The 22467-nt window shown below is 45.7% G+C and overlaps 1 protein-coding gene across 1 annotated transcript; it reads right to left on the bottom strand.

The window, feature by feature from the left end:
• Nucleotides 1-172: 172 nt before the first annotated feature.
• On the bottom strand, nucleotides 173-22053 carry HAO1 (hydroxyacid oxidase 1). Its single transcript, XM_040059054.2, has 8 exons — nucleotides 21867-22053; nucleotides 15489-15640; nucleotides 8687-8942; nucleotides 5667-5842; nucleotides 5083-5174; nucleotides 2423-2581; nucleotides 2077-2146; nucleotides 173-1730 (listed from the first exon to the last, which is right to left on the bottom strand). Exons 1-8 carry the CDS (start codon nucleotides 22001-22003, stop codon nucleotides 1660-1662), a joined length of 1113 nt encoding a protein of 370 aa, XP_039914988.1. The 5' UTR covers nucleotides 22004-22053; the 3' UTR covers nucleotides 173-1659.
• Between the last annotated feature and the right edge of the window lie 414 nt (nucleotides 22054-22467).

The raw sequence follows: 22467 nt of genomic DNA, 5'->3' as shown, positions 1-22467 counted from the left end.
CCCCTGTCTTTTAAGTAACATTTATATTATCTCAAATAAACAGTCTTGCCGAAGTTAGTCCGTAATTGACATCTGACACAGTCCACATTGCAACAGATATGATAAGTGCAGTAAACAGCAGAAATTATGCTTCTCTGTGCTCTGAGAAACATTCATATTTCCTTGCACAGATAAACTTTATTTTGTTGCTACGCAACTCTCACACAACAGATCACATTCTGCAGTAAATAAGAGTACAAATTTTACAACTGGAGGGCAAGCATGTGGCCTTTTGGGTTTTCTCCCCATTTCGAGTTCCAGCCCCAGCTTTAGTTCACATTATAATATTCCATCATTTCATTACAAAGCTGCCTCTAAAGCTCAGGAAGGGATGTTTCAAACTGAGCAAAGCGGGAGAGTCAGAATGCATGAGGCTGATGGAAAACAAATGGTGGAGCTGGTGATGTCAGTGAAACCAAGAAATTAAGGGGTTTTTTCTCTTTTTTAGTCTGCTTTAAAAATGAACATTAAATTTTCACAGCAAGATATTCAAAACCTGTGTGGCCTCTCCCTGCTCCCTGTACAACTGCCATAACTGCAAGGGAGGCGAGACAGGTGAAGAGCTGCTCGTGGTTTTAACCAAGATGAGAACAGTATAGTCCTACCTCCTTTGTTCTTTACAGTTGCAAAATTTCTCCTGAAATCAGTGGATATTTGGATTATTTAGAGAACAGAGGCACAGATCCTGCATGTCTCTGCATCCTTATCATACGCAGAGGGAAGAACACTAAGATTTATCTGACTTAAGGGTATGCATGGGAACTCAATAGAGTCACTAGGCGCTTCCCAAGTCATGGATTAATGCCTCAATTATTCAAGTTTTCCTTTTGCACATGGCTGCAAATTCTACAAACTCTCCCGGGTAGCATCAGCCTTCCCTTTCCACTGTTAGCAAATCAATCCAGGTGAAAAATGTGACGTGGAGTTCCAGGTGGATGCAGCTGGCACAGTTTGGGGCTACAGGGATTTGCACCAGCCAATGACCTGACATACATCTAGTGCACGTACATAACAGCTGTCTGACTGCAGAGGGGCTTGTGCCACTTAAACAGCTGAATCTCCCCAGTTTTGCTTTGCTCTTTGGTTCCTAACAATGACGAGTCCTTTGGGCTCCTACAGCCTACGTGCCACAAGCCCAGATGCTTATAAAGTCACTAGGGAAAGGACACTCTGTTCATAAGGAAGCAAGATTTAATCTCTACAATCTACAGTCTAGTTTCTCTAAACAGTGAGCAAGAAGCATCTTTTGCATTTTAAATTTCAGCATTTCTGTTTGCTATCAAAACATTTCTGTTTATAGTTTCACTTTAACAGCTAAATTACTCCCAGGCATGGAAATTAATTGTCAGCATTTGTTGCAAAACACGTTGAAGTTTCTATGCTGGTCTTGTATAAAGGCCCATCTCTAACCACACCTCCCAGTGTAGCAGCTTTCCTTGAGAGCCCGAGAGATTTGGAAACACCTGTAAAATTTGCTTTGAGTCCTTTCTTCAGCAAGTGATCTCCTACAGAGCAGAGCGTTCCCTCAGTCAGGATTGCAGGAGGAGGCCCACAGAGGGAATGCAATTGGATTTTGTCTGGAAGCACAACAGGCAATGCACAAGACAAGAGTCTTCAGACCTAAATCTTGGAAAACAATACTTGATGTCTTCGGATCAGTGTCCTGGCAATTTCTCCTACTCTCCGGCATCCTGGAGGAGAAGTTGCAGATCAGTTCAAGCCCCTGATTTTCCAACTCACTCTAAGCCTTTTCCTTTCAGGCCTCATAAAAATCTACATTCTGTCAGCTGAAATCCACCCCTTAGCAACCAAAGATTTGCCTCGTGAAAAAAAAAAAACCCAAAATAATGTTTTCACCTAATCTACTCAGTTCCCCATTTATAAGGCAGGGATAACAAGTCTTTTCCCCATTTCTCCACAGACTAACCTGTTTAGATTGGAAACATTCCCCTCATGCAAGTTGCTATAGCATCTTGCCTGGGGCAAATGAAAGCTCTGAGAAAATGTGATTAAGGAGAGGAAATGTTGATGTCCCACCTGTCAGTGCCATTGCCAGGCGAAACTCTTCCTTCAGCATCTGGAGAACTTCTTTTGCTCCTTCTTCACCCTGGGAGATTGGGAGACAATGTGAACTATTATGTGTACGTATATGTGTGTAGGTATAGGCATGTATACTTGTGCCAAGAAAAGTTTCAAGCACAAATATAAATCCTGAGGGTTGGTCACAGCAAATTTTAGTGAGTAGCAAATCAGATGATCCGGATGCTCAGAGACATGTCACACACAAGTTCCTCTGTGCAGGCAGACACACCTATGTGTGTGCAATAAGGCTAAGCAGTGAGTAGGGATCTAAAGTCATGCATTTGAGTTTTTCCTCACTTACTTGATAAGCCAATCCCCAGAGGACGGGTCTCCCAATGAAAACAGCTCTGGCACCAAGAGCCAATGCCTTGAGAACGTCCGTGCCTTTTCTTACACCACCATCCAGGAACACCTCCACCTTCCCCTCCACAGCCTCCACGATTTCAGGCAAGACGTCAATCTGAAAGAGAGAAACCAGGAATACAGCTTGGCTGGTCCTGAAACCCTATTTATTTTTTGAGCCAATTCTTACACAGGATGCAAGCTTTACAGCAGCTTAATGAGCAGTGGCATGCCTAAATCTGTACCCAAATAACACAATTTTGTCTTGAGAACCAGCAGTGACTTTGCAGGGTAGAAGGTACATTTGGAGAGTCACATACACAGAACAAGAATCAGCAGGGTCTCACAAAATGGCCATCTGATTCCACAACATATCTGACACAAGCCAGTATCTGATTCTTATGCAGAATATACAAAACAGCAGCACTAAAGAAGCCTTTTGGTGGTGTTACCTTCCAAACTTCCAGTCTTCATGAGTTTGGGGATGAAATTGAATCCCCTCACTTTGTAAATAATCATCTTTGCTTCCCTGTTTAAATTTTCCATTCATTTATCCTGAGAGCCAGCTCAGGAGCCCAGAGGCAGGCACTGTACCCAAAGACAAGAAGTGAGAGAAACACATGCCTGGAGAAACTCAGAGTTGGCTGAAAAAAATTTAATTCATGTATTTTCCCTTTTGAAAATGCATCTAATTACAGGAATGACTATAGAGAAAAACTTCTTAATACAAGAAAAAAATAATTTTCCTTTAAGTTTTGAGCAAGGTGGGAAATAATTTCTTTTAATGCACATGTATGTTGCTTTCACTGAGCTCTGCTCATCCCCTTTCTCAACTTATCTCCTACACCAGTGATACAAGTAAGGGGGGGAAAGTATTTTTACTGTTCTCAAGTTTCAAGTAAGTAACCAGGGAATTAAGTAATTCTTCTTGCCATGCAAGAGGTCCCAAAGAAAGGATGAGCCTGCTGAATTCAAGCCTGGAGCATTAAGTACAGGGCAACTTTTCCTATAAGGCCACCTAAATAGTTCCTATTCATGAAAATCAGGACAGGAACACCACCAGAAGCCAAGGATTAAGGAGACTGGAAACAGTGTGTGGAAGTAAGACAAAAGACACACAAATTCATGTCTTTCAAATACGGAAGTAATTAATTTCCTTTCTAATGGATAAAAATTACTAGAAGGTGGGGGGGGGGGGGGGGTGGAACTTGAAAGTGCAGTTTGTTTTTAGATTTGGATTAAAATTTTCTTGACGTTTGGCACTTGCTGTGATTTCCCCCTCCCTTTGGTTTTGCTCTCTTGCCAGACATATTTTGGATCTATTTCCATATCCAGAGACCACTTTCTACATCCTGACAAACTGTACCAACATTAAAGTGCTCTAATAACTAAAGCATGATGCAAACCATAATTAAAACATAGATTTCCTCAATGTGTAACTAGACACTAGAAATATGGACCAGCTTGGGTTCAGCTCACGATCTGAAACCCCACAAAACTGAAGCAAATTATTATATGTTTCTAAATCAGAACCATTTAACAAGATCTGATACAGATACATTATAAAAACAGCATTCTGAAGTGTTGTTCTTTGTACCATAAATCCAGGGAACGCAGCAGCTTTAGCAGTCCTCCTCTGCCCTGTGGTGTGGCAAAGGAGGAACCCCTAACAAGGAGTTTGCAAATTTCTCTTCTACTGCAGCTGTCAAAAATTAATTTCCATTTCTTGATCTTTCACGCGTTACTCAAAACGATGTTTTTGACAACCTTCTACATTGTTGCTGTTGGATTACCTCACGCACAGGCTTGCCCAAGAGTTTTAAATACCCTCAATGAAATTGGAGGTGTCACCCAGGAGGTGACAAGAGGTTCCCCTCTCCCTTCAGGGAACCATCATGGAAAACAGGAGGTTTTTCATCGAGAACATATTGGAAATACTCAGAGAAGCACAACTGGGCTTTGATTCTCCTCCCTTTCATTCTCTTTTTATTTGTGCAGCTTTCCCACACCAAATGAAGCAAGATGAGTGATGACTGGAATTTTGGGGTTTTTCCTTCATCCTGAGCACATACTTTTTCATTTTCCTTTACTTTTTTATTTTTTTTGCTGACTGAGAAATTCTCAAATTCGTTTTACCTTTGGAAAAGTCATGGGGTAGCACGACAAGGAAAAGGAAAAAGGAAAAACTGTAATTTAACCACTCTCTCCCTTTTCCAAAGGCGAAAATACTTGAAAGGAGAAAAATGGAGAGATTCATTCTGCCTTTAGCTGTTCCTTAACTGTAATTTTTCAGAAGCCTCCAAAGAATATTAAAAGAGGAAAAACAACCCTAATACAACCTTCAGTGTGCTGCAAATGGCAACGAGGGGTTTTCAAAAAAGAATGAGAAAGAAGAAATGAAAGAGGAAAGTGGGAAAAAAATTCTGAAAGATTTTCCGATTTGATCTACCAAGCTGTGTCTAACTCAGAGTATGACGTGACAGACATAGAGAAATAGAGAGAGGTTATTACTTATTCCAAGCTTGTCCTCCAGCTTCCAGGTGTTCAGAGAAAGCAAACAAGAAGCCAAAAAGCAGAGAAAATTAGAGATTATTGGAGCATATTGGCATCAGTACTCACAGTAGCAGGGACCCCATCAAGCTGTCGTGCTCCGTGATTTGACACGAGGATCCCATTTACCCCAATCTTTACAGCTTCTTTGGCATCATCAGCTAGGAAAAAACCCAAACAGGATATGTCCTTCCATAAGTGGGAGCTTGTAGACACCACTCTCAGGGAATCACTAAGAAAACCATTGTCAGCTCATGCAAAGCCACCTTAGGGCTTCAGCCTTCCAGAGCCTCACCTCAACACAAAGGTGTTTGTAAAAACAAAGTTTTATCTTTAAGTAATAAAACCAGAAAAGTAGTTTGAAATACTGGAGCAGAACATTTTATCCCTTTGGATCAGCAGCCGCTTTTGTTGCTAGCCTTTATTTTCCCTGTTACATTCCACAGCTCATCAATAAGAAGTTCTTTTGCTGTATGATTTTGTCCACTGCAAAATTATTGACACGATCTTGTTAATGGTGGTGTTGGTGACAACACCAGGCACTTATTTAAACAGCTGCTTCCACAACCACCTTCGCTGGTGGATTCCTAAGGGTGCAGGAGGAAGTGACGGCTCTTCCCTTGCCTTCCCCCAGAAGCGGCAGAGCTACGCACCCCTGAGGATCCCTTTCAGCACGATGGGCAGCGAGGTCAGCCCCCGCAGCCACTTGATGTCCTCCCAGTTGACACTGGAATCGATGGCCTCAGCGACGTAGACAGCCAGCCCACTATTTTCTCCAAAGTCTTTCCCCGAGGAAAATGCCAGGTCACTGCTGGAGAAGTTTTTTAATCTAAAGCGACAGAAGACACAGAAAAATTGTCTGAGGAAGATTCGCTGTAGCCACGATCGGTCCCAAATGCCAGAATTCAATATACCTGAGTTAAAGCAGGAGCAAAAACAGCTGGTCCAAGCACGTCAGATCCCAGTCCTCAGTGAGCCAGAACCTTTGGCTGACACATTATTCGATAACCAACATAAGCACTGGATCTTTAATGTCCCTCGCAACCAAAGCTTTTCTATCTTTCTATGATAGCATTGAGGCAAGTTTCTCTGACCCAAGGTACACACTCCTACTTAAGCAAAAGAAATATGGTTGAGTTTTGTTGTTTTTCAAATCCAGGGAATTCAGCTGTGAGAAGAATAAGGGATCAGGGAGGTGGAGGAGAGAAGGAGGAAATAAACTTTTCTTAAGCTCCGTGAAATACATGGATGTGCATGAAGCCCTGCAAAGAATTCAGAATTTTCATCTGTCCAATAAGCCCAAAAGCCAGCCTGTTTAGCTTGTGTCCCTTTTGTACATTTCCTTGTAAAATGTAGGGAGGAAAGGAAGCTCATGAGAAAGCATTAGCTGTTATTCGGGTTTTTCAGCAACAAAATCTCACAGGTTCTAGCACATCCATGTCCCAGTTGCCCTGCTCTTCTGAAACTGTGCCCTGTTCCACACTGGGCTATTTAATACTCACATTTCACATTTTGGGAAGTGCATGAGTGTTTTTGCATGGAACCTGGCTGGTTTCACTGCTGATTTCATGCCTGCAACAAGCAGCATTTCACATGGCTTTTCTGTTCAGCTCCAGGCCCAGAAGCGAACGAGAAAGGAGCAAGCTCTCAGCAAGATCCAGCTTTTCAGCTGTTGGTTTGTGGAGGGTGGGGTGCCCGGAGAAAAACAGAACCACGGATAAGATTATATAAATAACTGTTGTTTTTCTTGGCCTGGAAAATGCAGATCAACACTTGGATGAATGTTGCCTTACATACATCTCAGAGCACAATGGCACCTTGTTGTTGCTTTGAAACTTTGTTGAAAACCCAAAGCCAAGAAAAAGTTATCACATAAATGAGCAGAGCCCCGTGCTAGGAGAGTTTCACCGCGGCCTCTGCAACAAAGCGCTGCCCAAGCGGCGCTCGGGAATCTGCAGTGATTAATTGGAACCTTTAAGGATTACTCCAATTTCATGTGATTTCACAGGGTTCACTCGAAACCTTGTTATATTTGGGCAGGTGGGGTCAAAGTGCTTCAGAAACGCGCTCCCTCTTTCCTCAAATGTCTTTGGGTTATTGGACTCGCATTCAAGAACTCCTCATCCCCAGGCCTTAAAATTCTATTGCCCCTAACAAATAAGCTATTTAAATAATTGTTTAATTGTATCTTTTAGAGTAAATGGTCTGTGTATAGTGATAATGTGTCAAACACAGATCTCTAGCACGATTACAACATAGGACATACAGATACCATTGTGGTACATTTTCATGTTAGAAGTGTTAGGGCTTTTTTGCTTTCTGGTGCTTTCCTCCCCTAAAACTGTGCTTTAAAGCAGAAATCAGGGCAGAGTTCAGGTTGCCCTGTCAACTTTCATCTCTCAGCTGCAAGTACAAGTCCATGGGGCAGAGCCAACACTCCAAGCTCTGGTGGGGTTTTTGCCAGTGAGGCAGAGAATCAGATTCACTGCAGAGCCCCATGGCTTATCTTCCTTTTGGATAGTATGGAAATCAAGAAAAACCTCTAGATGTGATTCTTGTTACATACAACATGTGTATAGTATAACACAACAGTCTTTGGAGACACAGAACAATTCAATTTCGTTGATAATATTCAAAATTGGCTTTCACCCAGAACTCACCTCAAAGTTTATCTGCTTCACAATAAATTAAGCCGTCATTTTTTTTTCTCTCTCCCCGTCTCTCCATTTTTGTGTTCATTTTCATGCTCTAAATAATTTCAACATGTGTCACGATAGACTGTGGTTGTTACCAAGACCTACATGCAAGAACCTCACAAGATTTTCAGCTTCAAGACCTGGATATCCCATCAAGTAAATATTCTTCCAGCCAGTCCTTGGCTGCACTTCAGCATGTTTATCAGGGGAGTCTCTACAATCTATCAGTCCATATTTACAAAAGGCCAGGCAAATCAGCACCCTTAAACGCTACTGTAAGTTTAAAATTCTGGTTTAACTCTGTTAAAGTTGAATTCCTCATTGGCCCTGCAGTGAGGAGGGGCTAGAATTAGTGCTGAAGTCAATCATGATGCCAGAAATTCTGAGACACAGAAAATGTCCCAAAACATACTTTGGGGTAAAAATTGCCCTCATGGAGAATTTAGAAAGACTGATACCCACATGTTTCTGTACTTGAGTAAAAGAAGAGTTGAAGTTATTTGAAAAGGGGCTCTGCAGTCATTAGCAACATGGCCCTGGACCCAGAGCAGTGTCATAGGACAACACAGAAGGAACCATAACATCTTTTGGAAGGGAGTTTTGGCCCACAAAGTCCAGGCCCCTTTCGGAGCCCAGCCAGTTCTGCCGCTGGATCCCAGTTCAACATCAGAGCAGGTCACTCCAGGCTTTGCCCAGCTGAGGTTTGAAGATAGCCAAGAATACATTGCCACATGCATAACGAAATGCCCCACGTCTCTTACTTCGGCAGCCTGCAGCCTCACATTGCCCCGCACAGCGTCTTTGACAGCGTGCAAACAGCCAGGAAAGCTTCGTTTTGACCCAAAGCAGATCCCAGCCCAAGCACAACACGAGGTATACGCACGGCTCCACGGAGTTGGTGCCCAGGACAAACTTCTCCCGAGCAGCCCGCGGTGCCCCGGGCGCTGGCACAGTCCCACACGCGGCCGCAGAGGTACCTGAGGTGCGGGGGCAGCTGGAACTTGTTGCGCACGTCGGCGACGCGCCGGCCGAGGTACGGGGTGTCCACGGTGACGAAGATCCCTCTGTAGCCGGCCCTCTCCGCGCGCCTCACCAGCGACTCCGTGACCTCCCGGTCCTTGTACACGTACAGCTGCAGCCAGCGAAGGCCGGCCGGGGCTGCCTCAGCCACCTCCTCGATGGAGGAGGTGGCCCAGGAGCTCAGCATCATCCCTGTCCCCACGGCCTGGCAGGCTGGAGGAACACCAAGAGAGATTCTCTAAGCGGGAGCATTAAAATAATGCATTTAAGACTTCCAGCTTTCCAAATGTTGCCACATTTTGCCCCCCAAAAATCACCCCCCCGCTCTGCCAACCCGGGCTGCACAGGCTAACCTCATACAGATCTGTTTTTATGAATCTATCACTTATTCTTTTTGGAGTAATCTGTCACTTATTGTAAAATAAAGGAAAACAAGCTGTAAAACTCAAAAATATTATAGAAAGCCTGATTTTCCTTGGTCTACCACGGTATGCATATTTTTAATGTAAAAGGACCTCTGTTTCAAGACGTCATCCCCAGCCCGAGGAGGAATTAAAAAGTGGTCTTTATGACAACATTCTATTAAATAAGGATTACAAGCCTCTTGGAATGGAAACTTACGAGCAGCTTATTCAAACAAATTGGTTACACCCTCCCAGGGCCACCAGCTAGTTTTCCCTCACTGGAAATACAGCACCAATCACCCAAACCTCTCTAGTTCGTAACCTTTCCGTTCCTCTCCTTAAATTACTGGACATAGTTCCCTCTATATCGGGAAAGCACGGGAGGGCTGCGAACCCTGGAATTGCAAAACCCTTGCATCAGATAAGGGAGAAATGTAAATGTTCAATCTGCCTTTAGGTATCCATTTATTCCATTTTTTTCCTTTTATTCCCAAGCCTACCCCTACATCCCTATGGCTGCAAAAGCAAAAAATTTAGTTAGAAACTGCACAATAAAACATTTTTGGTGAAGAGAAGATATAAATCATGGTATAGCACCATATCCTTTCAACTTAGTTGCATGTGTAGCAACAGAGAAAATAATACTTTTCTCTTATTTAAGATTAGGTTTAAGCAGTTTGGTTCAATGAGAGTTCAGCCATTCCAAACGGGGTTATGGCATTTTCGTGCAAGCACACCCACAAAATTCCCCTTGTCTCTCCTGTAAAGTTCACAGCTCTCTGGTGAAGCACCAGCTCAACAGACATAGTTTAGACCTCTCAGGCATATCCAAAGTTCACAGACAAAGTTTTTCAAAGTTTTAGAAATTTCCAGTTCCAGTTTTGGTCAATCTGTGTTTGATCTTGATAACTTTAGAGCTTATTTTGACAATTTTCTAGACTTCTAAAGCCATGAGATACAGAGGCCTGAAGTGCTGCCAGGTTTGGTTGGGTTTTTTTTTTCTGCCTCAAATTAGGTTTCTCTAAAAATACAGTCCCACTTCTCACACATTTAGCTGCAGTCGAAGAAAACAGAAGCAACTCATTTCCTCTAACAACTGTATTTTACACTTCACTTTCAGGGTGCTGCAAATTATTTATTATTTCCAATCAGTCCTACTACAACCATATTCCCACAGGATGCTCTTGCTGCAATATGTGACATTTGCCAGAGTTTAAGCCTGAGATGTTTTTGTAAACCAGCCTTTCCTCATGCCATTTCATGATTGCTTTTAGTTGTTTGTTTTTTATGAGGGTTTTTTTCCCAGGTCATCTTTTAATCCTGAGCATTGCCTAAAGGACACCCTGCAGGCTCCATGACAGGGCAGAGAGCACAGCAGTAGACACATACAGGCAGCTGGGGAAGTCCATGGAATTACAGAATGGTAAAGAATCTCTTCCTCATCTCTAATCCAAACCTGCCCTCTGGCAGTTTGAAGCCATTCACTACTCTTGGGGAACTCCACTGAAGTATTTTACGTAGCAACAAATGGGACGGGACGCACTTGGGAGCTCCAGTGGGGAACAGAGCCGTGACCTTTTTTAGCCTTTTCTTCATCCTGAAGCCTCAGAGCATCCTCCCTCCCCAGCTGATGGGGCATCACTTCCTTACGTGGTTTGGGAAGGGCAGGGGATTTGTCCCTGTGGGCAGCTCAGAGGAAGAATACTTCAGGGAGGGCCCTGGAGAGGAGCCCAGTTCAAGCTTGCAGATTTTGTCAGGGTTACCTTGTATGGGAATGGGAACTTGCTTTTTTCCTCTAGCTGGGCAAATTCCCATCATTTCCCTTTTAGGGGCATCTCCGAAGCCCAGCAATTGAACTGCCCCACTTCAGGCATTTTTTTCCAGAATCCACCAGTGAATCCACTGTCCCCAAGCTAAGGGCCAGAGGACATGCCTTGGGATCAACACGATGTGATCTACACGATGTCCTCAGGAGCAGCAGCCGTGCTCTTGGAGCCGCATCTCCCGAGAAACAGAGTTGTTTAAAGAACTTCACTTTACTCTCTTGACAAACCCCACTTGGCTGAGAGATCCCTGTCAGCCTCTGCTCCCTCAGCCCTTCCAAAACCCCGCGTGCGAGCGGTGCCTGCCATCCTCTCGCTGACACAATGCGTTTTGTCAGCTGTGCAGGAAGGCTGGAGGGGAAGGGACATGTGGCCAAAAGGGATCCGGGATCTGCCTGGCATACCAGGCTGCCTGGACACACTTGCAGCACAAAGTCCCCCGGCCAAACCACTCTCTGGGGGGAATCCAGGAAAGGTCAGCACATGTCACGTTGTCCCGTGAATATTGTCCTCTCCATGACTCTGGGTTTATAGGAATTTTCATATTTCAAAATTAACTTCATCTTCTGATCACCACATAGGTAACAGGTGGGTACAAAGTCCCACTGTTTGCGATGTGGCTGAGCACAAAAACGTAATAAATGGCCAAATCCCTCCTTCCCAGTCACAACTATGTCTGATGGGCACAAGAACCCCAAATTTCAGTGCTCAGCAGCATCATAGAGATAAAAAGCACAGTAGCAGCCTGTTAAGAGCCAAAGGAACAAAGGTGCTGCTCCCCCTCTAGTGGGAATTACAGAGATGCCAGAAATTCAGCCAAAACAGGCAGGAAAAAAGCTTTCCAGTCAATATTCCCGTTCTCCATTTGGCAAAGCAAACGGTGCAGTCACGTCGCAGGTGATGGTGAAACCCTTCCTGCCTCAGTAGCAGCCTGGAGAGTGCTTTGAGTGCAGCTGCAGAGGGCAAACACAAAAACTTCAGCCTTGAGCAACTATCAGTGACAGGTCTCAAAGGACCGGGCCAAGAAAACAGTCGGGTTCTCAGCCTGATTTTCAGGAGAAGCCAGGCACTGCAATGCTGCTGTGGGGTGGAAACACAGGAATTTAAACTACCCAGGAAGTGCAATATGGAATAAGCAGGAATATAAACACAAATCTCAATAAAACAGTGCCACAAATCTGTTTATAATCAATTAAGGTTGCAAAAAACTGCTATATCTTGCTGAGCAGCTGGATGGTGCACAAGATTTTGAGTCAGTGCGCTCGAGGTGGGTCCTGTTGACACAGGAACCACGTTGGTTTGCAAGAACAGCATGAAGTCAGGGTGGCAAATGAATGCCTTGGCATGGAGGAACAGCGAATCTGCTGATGGACAAGCAAGAAAAAAAAAATCCCATAGAATCAGAAGGGTTCCATTGAAAAGTGTTTAGAGAACAACCTTTTGCTCTTTAGTGGCTAAGATTATTCATCAAATTTGGCAAATATTTTTAGTCAAAGAGGTTGAAATTGGAGTGGGAAGGATGAGAAAAAAACACCTAAGTCAAAATGTCATGTGTTGATCTTTTCAAAATGGAAATGTTTTCTCCTGAGCTGACACTTTTGTTTCAAAACAGAACTATAGCTAAAAGCATTAGCCAGTAGGAAAATGAAATAAAAAATTATGTTTTGGATCAAATGAAACATTTCAGTTAATCCAAAACAATTTTCCTCCCAATTTTTTCGTTTCTACTGAACAGAAAATCCATTCTTTGGAAAATCGCCACATACACTGATGAGCTACAACTAAAATGCCAGGGAATATACTTGAAGGAAGACCTAGAAAAACTGGGACAACTGCCAAGGTGCATGAAATTGTTTCAAGGACAAGAGAGCTTTCTCTGCAAGGAAGGACTCCTGCTACATTCAGACTCTCAGAGAAAACTGAGGAGCAACCTTATTACAGCCTACACAGACTTTTTAAAAAATTTGTTTATTATTTTAAAGTCTAGCTAAGAGGAGTACAAGTAAAGCCAACACCTGGATTTGAAGCTGTGCAAGGTTTGACCATGGCTGCAGTTTATTCTGCTCAGAGTGGGGTCACTTAACCTTTGGAATAACTTACATGGTGTTGGCTGGCCTGTCACCAGCAACTCTTCAAGTGACAACTGGATGTTTTTCCTAGAAAAGATTCTTTACTCATGCAAAAGACCTGCCCATGAAGGGGTGTTTCAGGTGAGCTGACAGTCCCTGCCCTGGTCGGGGAAGGTGCACACTCCTCTCTACCAGTTTGGTTGCTGTGGGACAGCATCCTTCAGGAAGCAGCAGCCCTCAAAACCCTGACAAGCCCCAGAGCAAGAAGTTGTAAGGGCAAGGAGTCATAAGGGACACCATGACACACCCTTGTCCCTAGAGGGGATGTTTACCCTACCACACATGGGCAAACCTGCCAGGAGAGCAGAGCAGTTCTAAGCAAGACACTGTAGCTCCAGGAAATTCCTCAAGCATTGTTCTCACAACACCAGGGGTTCAGGGAAGGAGCTGTCATTGCTCTCTTCACCACCACTGGTGTGCACCAGTATTATCTCTTGGGGCTCAAGGCCAGCCAGGCAGAGCCGTGGCACACACAGAGGCTCCTTTGGGAGCTGCTCCGCCCCCAGCACAAGCCAGGGCCCTGGCAGGGAAGGGGCAGGACTCAGGCCACGCTGTGCTTCTCAAGGACCATGGGCACGGCAGAGGCACCACCTCAAACAGCACTTCTGTACACCTGAGCCAAAAAAAGCCAGGTTTGTGGAGTGGGCATGCCAGGCTTTACAGGAGCCACACGACCATGGACCAGACTTCCTTGGCTTGTGCAACCCAGTGCAGCTGAAGCAGAAGCTGAATTAAAGCAACCAATGGTTTGCTCATTTAAACTCTGCTACCTCTGGAACAGAAGAGAAGTTGGATGTGGCAAAGCCCCTGATCCTGAGTGTCCCAAGTTTAAGAGAATCTTTAAGCCAAACGTGTACTTTACAACTAATTCCTGTCATCTGATAAGGTCAAACCAAAAGCTTGGCACTGAGTGCCCCGCTCCACCTCTAACAGCACAAAACCAAAGCCATTTTTCTTCTCCCCCAAATGCCAATGCAATACAGAGGGTGTGATTTTAATACTGCCCTCCTTTGAAAGCAATGAAAAATTCACCAGCTCCAATGGATAAGTTTACTGCACCACACGTTCCAATGGGTGCCAGTACACCGAGCTGTCCCAGCTCGAAAACCCAGGAACACTAAATGCAATAATCACGTGCTAAAGTCTGAAGATGTGGTACTCAGCTTAATTGTACCACTCAAATTTGCCTGCCATTGTGGATTTATGCCTTAAAATGCGGCCGGGCTGCAGCATCAGTGGGGGTTCTTTCTAAGAAACATCCCGAATTTTGTGTTTCAAATCTCGCTCTCTCCACGGCATTAATATGTTTGCATTTAGTGTTTCATCCGTGCACGGCCTGGCCCAGAACCAACCCGCAGGAGCTGCCGGAGGCTGGGACAGCCCCGAGGCGTCCGCCGGCCCTTCCCGGAGCGATCCGAGGTGCTGGAGCGCCATCGCGTGGAGCGCGCCGGCCCTCACCAACGGGGAAAACGGCCTCGGCTTCCGAAGGAAGCTCTAGGAAGGGGGAAAACGCCGCCCCAAACCGCGTGTAAAATGGGAGAGGTGTGTTTTCCAAGGATAACGCTGGAGCTGTGCTGTAACCCACCCCCGCGCCCAGCACACGGTGAGAACTAAGAGCAGCTCCCACTGCAGGGCTGAGAATTCGACTGGCTTCACACCAGTTTCTGCTGCACTGGGCATGGAAACGCTCTTAGATGAATAACCCAACCATGCACAGGATTATTTTTTTTTAAATATCACCTGTTTAGGTTTTGTACCCTTTTCCTTCCAGCAGTGGAGTACTGAAGTGCAGAGCCCACACCTCTTCCTCAGATTTGGCGCCATTCTGCAGCTGGAGTTAAAGGAGTAGGTGACAGTTCCCCATCTGAAATTCTGGTTAATATCCTTTTAAGCTTCAGCCTCTGTGTTGGCAACATCTCTGTGCAGCTTCTAGCCCGGGGGGGCCTTATCTCACTGCTTCCCTGGGATGCCCTCAAAGAGCTATCTTCAAAGCAAGGATTTTTCCCAGGCAAACAAAGGCCTCGGAATTTCTAGAGTCAGTTCTCTAAACAGGAAGAGCCTTGCCGTGACAGTGTTTATAGTTACACAGAACATATAGGTAGGTAGATAGATGTTTTCAATTCTATATGCAACAAATCGATCCCCTCTTGCATCCTTCATTTCCTCCCCCCCCCCCCCCCCCCCCCCCCCCCCCCCACCCCCCCCCCCCACCATTTCATGGAGAGAGAAACCAGACTCAGACGAGTGAAAGAGTAAAAAACAAATGCAGGAAACAAGGAAACAGCAACTCAAACCCACACTTGGAGCAAGGAGCCCAGCTGGCTGCCCAGGCAGCAGGCACAGCACTGCTGTCCCAGTACCCACAGCACTGCCCTGTCCTTTTCCACCCCCGGCAGAGCTCACCTCTGGCGGTCGCCGTCTCTCCGTGGGGGTGAGCCATGCGCTGCATGGCGGTGGCGGCCACGCACACGGGCACGGTGACCCTCTGCCCCAGGACGGAGGTGGACAGGTCCATCGCCGACACGTCCCTGAGCACCCGGGGGTACAGCTTCCACCTGGCACACACACAAATCAATTGAGTTTCAAAATGGCTGCAGCATGGGGGGAATTTACAGTTCCCAATGGGTAAGAGCAGGTTTTCCCCCTGTCACACGGTGGAAGCTGTGTTGGGGCTGGAACAGAATCCCGCTGTGTCATCCAGAGCTGCAGCAAGACCCCTGCAGGGCACAAAACCTGGAGGGAGCAGACAAGGAGGGACCGGAGGGAAAGAGACAAAGACCCCTACAACATTATCGGCTGGTATTGTTTGAAAGGAAAGGCAGGAGCTGTAAAACAATGAGGTTCACGGGGAGTCTCAGCCCCCTGAAGGCCTCGGGGCAGAACTGGGTGCCAGAAGCCGTGTACAAATGGCTAAAGTCATCAGCCATCCTGTTATTCCTTCCATGGGCATCCAAAAGACACGGGGTTTTTGGATAACACAAGCATGGCCTGTATGCTTGGAACACCCTTTTCCAAACCAGGGCAAACTAAACCACACTTCACCTGAAATTACAGTTCACTGCAGCCAGGCTGGACACCACATGTCCAAACATGGAAATTTACCTTTTTTTCCCCTCCCCACACAAAACAGCATCACAAGATCATGATCCCTATTATAGGGTCAACTAGACACCATAACATCCAAAGTTTTGTGAGCAGGGTTGCATTCCTGGGGATACCTGTGCCACGGGACTTTTCCCCATCATCCAGGTGTTGTCACAGCACTGCCACCACTAGAAGCCACAAGAGGGGGTGCAAAACCTGGGGCTGACCAACGCCTCCCTGCAAGCACCAACCTCTCAACTGAGACCTCCCTCCGAAAGGGCTCCCGTGGCTCCTGAACTGTAATTATAGAGAAGAATTAAAAACGAATGGTCTAACACTGCTGAACTTGAGCAGCTGCTCAGCAGCAGAATGCTTGAGACTGAAAATATTATAATTACCAGCACGGAGAGAGAATTAGAGCCACTGCTGCCCTCCGACAGGGAGCAGGGGTAAGCTTGAGCTTGTGTATTAAAATGACAGTTCAGGGGCAAAAAGACAAAATCTGTTTTATAGAAAGATCGAGAGACGTTTCCCCAAAAAGCCTGGGGCAGAGCCAGGATGAGATCCACCTTTATGGAGGCTTGGAGCTGTACCAGCTCTCCAGCCAGTGCTCCCCAGGGAGGAGGAGGACAGTTATGATGCTTGGAAGGAGATGTGTGGCTGTGGAAGTCAGCTGTGCTGCTCGGTGCCAAGACACACACGGCAGGAACATCTCCTCACGCTTGTTTTCATGCCATTGTAACAGTTTGTTATTTTTCAGAGGAGGATGAGCTGAGGGTGGGGCAAAGAAAACATGACTTCTTTCTCCCTCTTTTATTCCTAATCCTCATTCCAAAGGCTTCCACTCTGCTCTGAGATATCTTTTCCCAGCAAAGAAAGAAAACAAAAATCCCTTTGTAACCTTGCTCATTTATACAGCCAAACCGGAAAGCATAAAGGATGTTTCACATCTCCACATCTCCCTCTTCCCCAAGCTCCTGGATTCTCTGACCTGTCAGACTGTTACCTGCCACTGCCATCTCACAGCCGGCCTGTGAGGGTCAGTCCTGAGGTACAACATCCCTGCGGTGCTTTCAGCTGGGAAGAGAAACAGAAGGAGCCAAAACCCTCCCAGCAGTGCATGCAAGAAAAATTATGCGGTCCCAAGCAGAGATCCCTTATCAGGTCACACCCTCTCCACCAACATCCAGTCAGTGCTCCTGATCCAGAACTGACTGCTCCCGCAAAAACACAAAACAGCTTCACTACCTGAGTATCATCCTTTAATAAAACCTGATCTTGCTTTGGAAGCTCGGGTGTTTCCAGCTCTGAGTTTGACAGATACTTGAAACCAGGTGTTGTCTGGACAGGGAAATGCCTTTAACAGCAGCAAGGAAACCTCACAGGCAGCATTTCCCTGTCACCAGGGCACACAATCATTCAGCTGCCACACAGCACCTGCTTCCTCCATGTCTCCCAGTGAAACATTTCCTGCATATTTTGGATAAAAACTTGGTATTTATTTTTTTTTTAATTCATCACCTCCTCATAACCCACATCTTTTTCCAGCCAAGTCCACACTCGTGTGCTGCAATCAGCAACTGAGAGTGAATGCATCCTTTTTCCCAGCTGGAAGCGGGAGATGCCGCAGTGGGGAAGGCAGGGAGCACTCCCGATTTAGGCAACTTCAGCTAAAAGCTGTTTTGAAGGAAGGATTAAAGGGAATGAAGGGAGGATTAATCTTTTGGGTTTTTTCCTTTTTTCTCCATGCTCAAAAAAAATTCTGATTGTAAATTACCTTGCTGTGGGGTAAGAGGGAAGCACTGGCTGCTTTCAGCCGGGAAAAACATTGACATTTTCAAACTGTGCCATATTTTCAAGCAGCACCTCTTGTTCCCCTCCTGAGTTGTCCCAAATCCCCTCGTGCTGCAGGGCAAGAAGCACATTTGGGAAAAGACACACTGCTCAGGCCAAGCCTCCATCCTAAACCCAACCCAGTTTGCTGCCCCTTTCTCCCCTACAGTTCACCTCCCTCCAGAAGGAGCAGGGGCTGGTGCTGAGCCAAGCTAAGCAATAGCTGCTTTTCCTTAGGGAATATTATCTTTCCTCCCAGCATGTCTTGCCATCCACGCTCTTTTTGCGGTGCACTGGGAATCCGAGGTGAAAGACATCACAACAACACAGCTAAATTATTATTCCAAGCATTCCTTTCCTTTTGTCCCCCCTGAACTTCCCAACTTGTGTGACCCAGTCCCACCCTCAAGCCTTGCTTTTTTAACCAAGGTTTAGATTACTTCCGTGGCCATTTTAATGCCTTTAATTGCCATAAGGTAACACCACATTTGCAGAAAGCCCGCACTGATGCTGGCACTGCTGAAGCAGCAGCTGCTGTTCCCTGCACACAACAGAACGAGGCAGCTTCTCCCAAGGCCCCCGGGAATTCCGTGGCAGGGCAGATTAGCAGGAGCCTGCTCCTACACACAGCGACCTCCTCCTCCTTGGCATGCCAAGAGGGGAGACTCCAGACTGATTTCCTGAATGCCATCGAGCTAAAGGCGTCCTGACCTTGTCACAAAAACTTCTTCTCCATTCAGACCCCTCGCTTCTGTGACAACTCGGGAGGGGATTTCAGCTCCAGATGGGGCTGGGAGCACACTCGGCATTCCGGGATGCAGAGCAAACCCAGGCAGACACCACAGGGAGTGACATATGCTCTGCCATCCCAAATCATCCTTTCTGGTCTTAGTGCCTCACTTCTGCCAGGGCCATTTGAGAACTAGGAATAAGAAAGGCTTATCTGGCCTCAGCAGGAACACACTGATGTCAACATCCAACTGCTGGTTCTTCCCTCAATCCCAGAGGAACTGGGAGCTGGGGGAGAGTTGCTGTACCTTGTGTTAAACTCACCTTAAACACTGCCCTTGTGGAGGCAGTTTGTACTCTGGTATCTGATTACACAAAGTACCTCAAAGTCAAAAGGCCAAAACATTCTCTTTATAATCTAATGAGTATGAATTGTGCTGCTCCAAAAACTGCATGGAGCATCCCAAAGATACTGCAGCACCAACAACACAACCATCTATTAGGGTTAGTTCTTAATAACAATAGTAATATTAGTCCTTAATAAGATCTATTTATTTCTCCAGAAATGAAACCATTTGTTTGCCAAAAAAAAAACCCCTCACAGATGAACCCAGCACTGGTTTTCTACCCTGACACCTCACCTGAATAATCCTGCACCATAAGGATACAGGCTAACAATTCTTGCTTCTGGTTCAGTTTTGTGCTTTCCCTTCCATTTAAACTTATAAATATTTAATAAACCACAAATTTTAAAATCAGACTGAACCCCGCAGCTAAGCTCCTGACAGGGAAAATCAATGAGAAATGAAGCTGAACATACTCCTATCTTTCACCAAATTATCTGACTTGCTGATCTTTGTGCCTCGGGGGTGTAAAGTCCATCTGATTTTATATTTACCCACAAGCTGCATTCAGGGACAGGCAGAAACATCAGGACTGTGCGAGGGTCAGAGTGAGCAGCACTTCCCCATCTGTAACAGCTGGGCCATGCTTCTTCCAACAGCATCCAAAGGAAAAAGAAAGGTTTTTCAAAGTCCCTCATGTCAAATAGGTCTTATAAACCAAAATATTACAGTCTTTATAGCAGGTAATATCTTTTAGAGCTGTACTCCCAGGAAGCCATTGCAAACATGGTCTAAGGACTGTTAATGGCAGCATCCCACATGCTGGGAAAATGGGATGTTTTATTTCAGATAAATATAAAGGGAGAGAGAGCAAAGAGACAAACACCTCCCAGCCCTTTCACCCCCATACTGCTGAGGAGCAGGGACCCAGCACAATAGATGAGAGAGCTTCAGCCACACCAAATATCACTGATTTCCTTTAACGTCTCAGGCCATTCAAGGCAATGCTAATGAATATCTCCTTGAGTCCCAGGCTGCCTGCAAACACCGGAGTTTTGAACACCTGAAACTGGAGGGCTTTATTGAAAACCTGATAGAAGATTCAGGAAAGGTGAGGTAAGCCCAAACCCCATGTAAGGAGGTCTCTCATCAGAGGAATCCATCCCTGTGGCAGGAAACAGCTTCAGAGCAGAGCTGCCCTAACTCCCTGCCAACACCCAGCTCTGCTGATGCCAGAACAGCAAAGGACATGCCCAGCTCTTTGTTAGCCTGTCTCTGGCAGCTTTAGATCCCACCTCATCACAATTAGCTTCTGCAGTTACAAGTAAAACGTTCACTGCTCCCGCAGTTTATTGCCTGCAAGTACTTCCTCGGAGTGTCCTTTCCTTAACGGCTCATTTTGTTTTTATGAGGGCAAGTAGCATCAGAGGATCTGGGAGCATTAAAAAAGGTCCAATAAAAAAATCAGGTGAGCGCTACTCCATCCCCTCCTGCTCCTATTCACTCCTCAGGGCAATCTTTTGCCTTGTGTTTGAGCAGGGAAATTTCTGTGATGGCAGCTTCTGCACGGAGCTAGGAGGTCTGGAATAAGCAGTGGAGACGAGTTGTCTTCTCTTGATATTATAAAGCTTTTCAATGTGTGTCCTTAAAATTAAGGTTCTGGGCCCTTTGAAATCCTGCTAAATGAATTATCAGAGAGTTTTCTACAACCTTCAACTTGCATCAGATTTCCAGCTGAATGGCCCATGGCCTATGGAAAAGCAACTGGAGCAGTGAGTAGGACTGCAGAAAAGCGGGGAGGGAGACTGACTAAGGATAAACCAGGAAAATCATGGTATGGTTTAGTTTGTTATACTCAGAGGAACTAAAGACAAAGCCCTTGCAAAGACAAGTGCAGGGAGTTAAACATCAGCCCAACACAGCCCCTGAAGGAAGGAGATGTCAGCAGCTGTTTGAGCAGCTTGACTGCGCTCAGCTGGGCTGAGGGGAGCAGCCTCCAGCTGCCTCCTTCCCTCTGCCCTGCTCAGGGACATTTGGGAGTAGGGAACCAACTGCTGTGATGCCAGTTGTGACACTACCACCGAATCCCACAGCAAGTGCCCACTGACTTTGTGCTGACCTTGTCCTTCTGTGGCTAAGGGTGACCTGAGCCCAGGTTTTGACAACAGTTCAGGGGGCCAGTCTAAGTCAAAACTGGTTTAGAAGAGTTGCCAGCATTTACAGTATCTCCTGGTGAAGGGCTGATCTCCTTCTGGAAACCCCTGAGCACAGCTGGCCCACCAGGGACTGAGCCCTGGCTCTTCTGGGAAGTGCAGCTCCTTCCTGCAGGGCCCTGCAGCTCTCATTGGAACCAATTCAGTTTAGGAGAACTAAGGAAAAGGCAATACTGACTAAGGACCTAAAAAGTACAACCCCACCCCAAGAACCCCTTGCTGGCACTATAAACGCAAAAGTAGAAATTGCAGCTTCATTGGCTGATTAAATATTGGAGCTGAAGGACTCTGGAGAGATTTTCTGTTAACAAAAGAACCCAAAAGCAGGCAAAGCTAAAAAGGTGCTAATGGATTTTAGGGACTGCTTTTTGACAGAAAATGTTAAGTGGAGGAGTGAGAGGGGAGAGAGGGTTGTCCTGAAAAATCAATTCTTTGAGAGTTTTTTTGCTAAAATAGAAAGAAGTTGCAGAGAAGTTGAGTTTCGTTCACAGAGAAAAATCTAAAATTGCACCAGATCTACCAATAAAGCAGAACTTACACCCCCTGCCTCCCACCCCAGCCTTCAATCATCCTCCTACCTGGAAAAGGCTGCGACGTTATCTGCTAGTGTTTCCTGGTCATCCGCCCCAGATCGGTAATAATCGTACACAGATTTGGGCAGAAAGGTTTTAGCATACTCCTCAAAATCTGCAATGCACACTGGCTTGCCAGACATGTTTGCAGATCTCACTGGCTTAGTTTATTCCTGCTTCCCATTCTTTTAAACTCTGGAGTTTTGCCTGTAAATCATTAATACGAGACCTCATCAGGATTCAATTTATCTACATTCCCGCCCCCCCCAAAAAATAAATACACCAGCTTCTCATGTCATACTGGACTTCAGCACCATCTTTTAGTTCATATGGTCAGGGCTAACCTAGAACATAATGGATTAAATTATGGTAAAAAGAGAGAAAATGAGTAAGCCGGGAAAGAAATACATAGTTAAACCTCCAATATCAGGAATGTACATTCCTCCATCATCCAAAATATCCAGGAGATTGAAATCAGAAAGAGTTTGCTCACACCCAAAAAGCAAAATCTTGATTTAGATGATTTCAAAAGGCAGGTCCCAGCCTGCAGATTTAGGGTAACACCTAACACAGGTGAGATTGCAGTTATTTCCATTAGAATCCTGGA

Source organism: Hirundo rustica, chromosome 3, assembly GCF_015227805.2.
Source record: "Hirundo rustica isolate bHirRus1 chromosome 3, bHirRus1.pri.v3, whole genome shotgun sequence".
Taxonomy (NCBI): Eukaryota; Metazoa; Chordata; class Aves; order Passeriformes; family Hirundinidae; genus Hirundo; species Hirundo rustica.
This window is presented reverse-complemented; position numbering and strand designations above follow the sequence as displayed.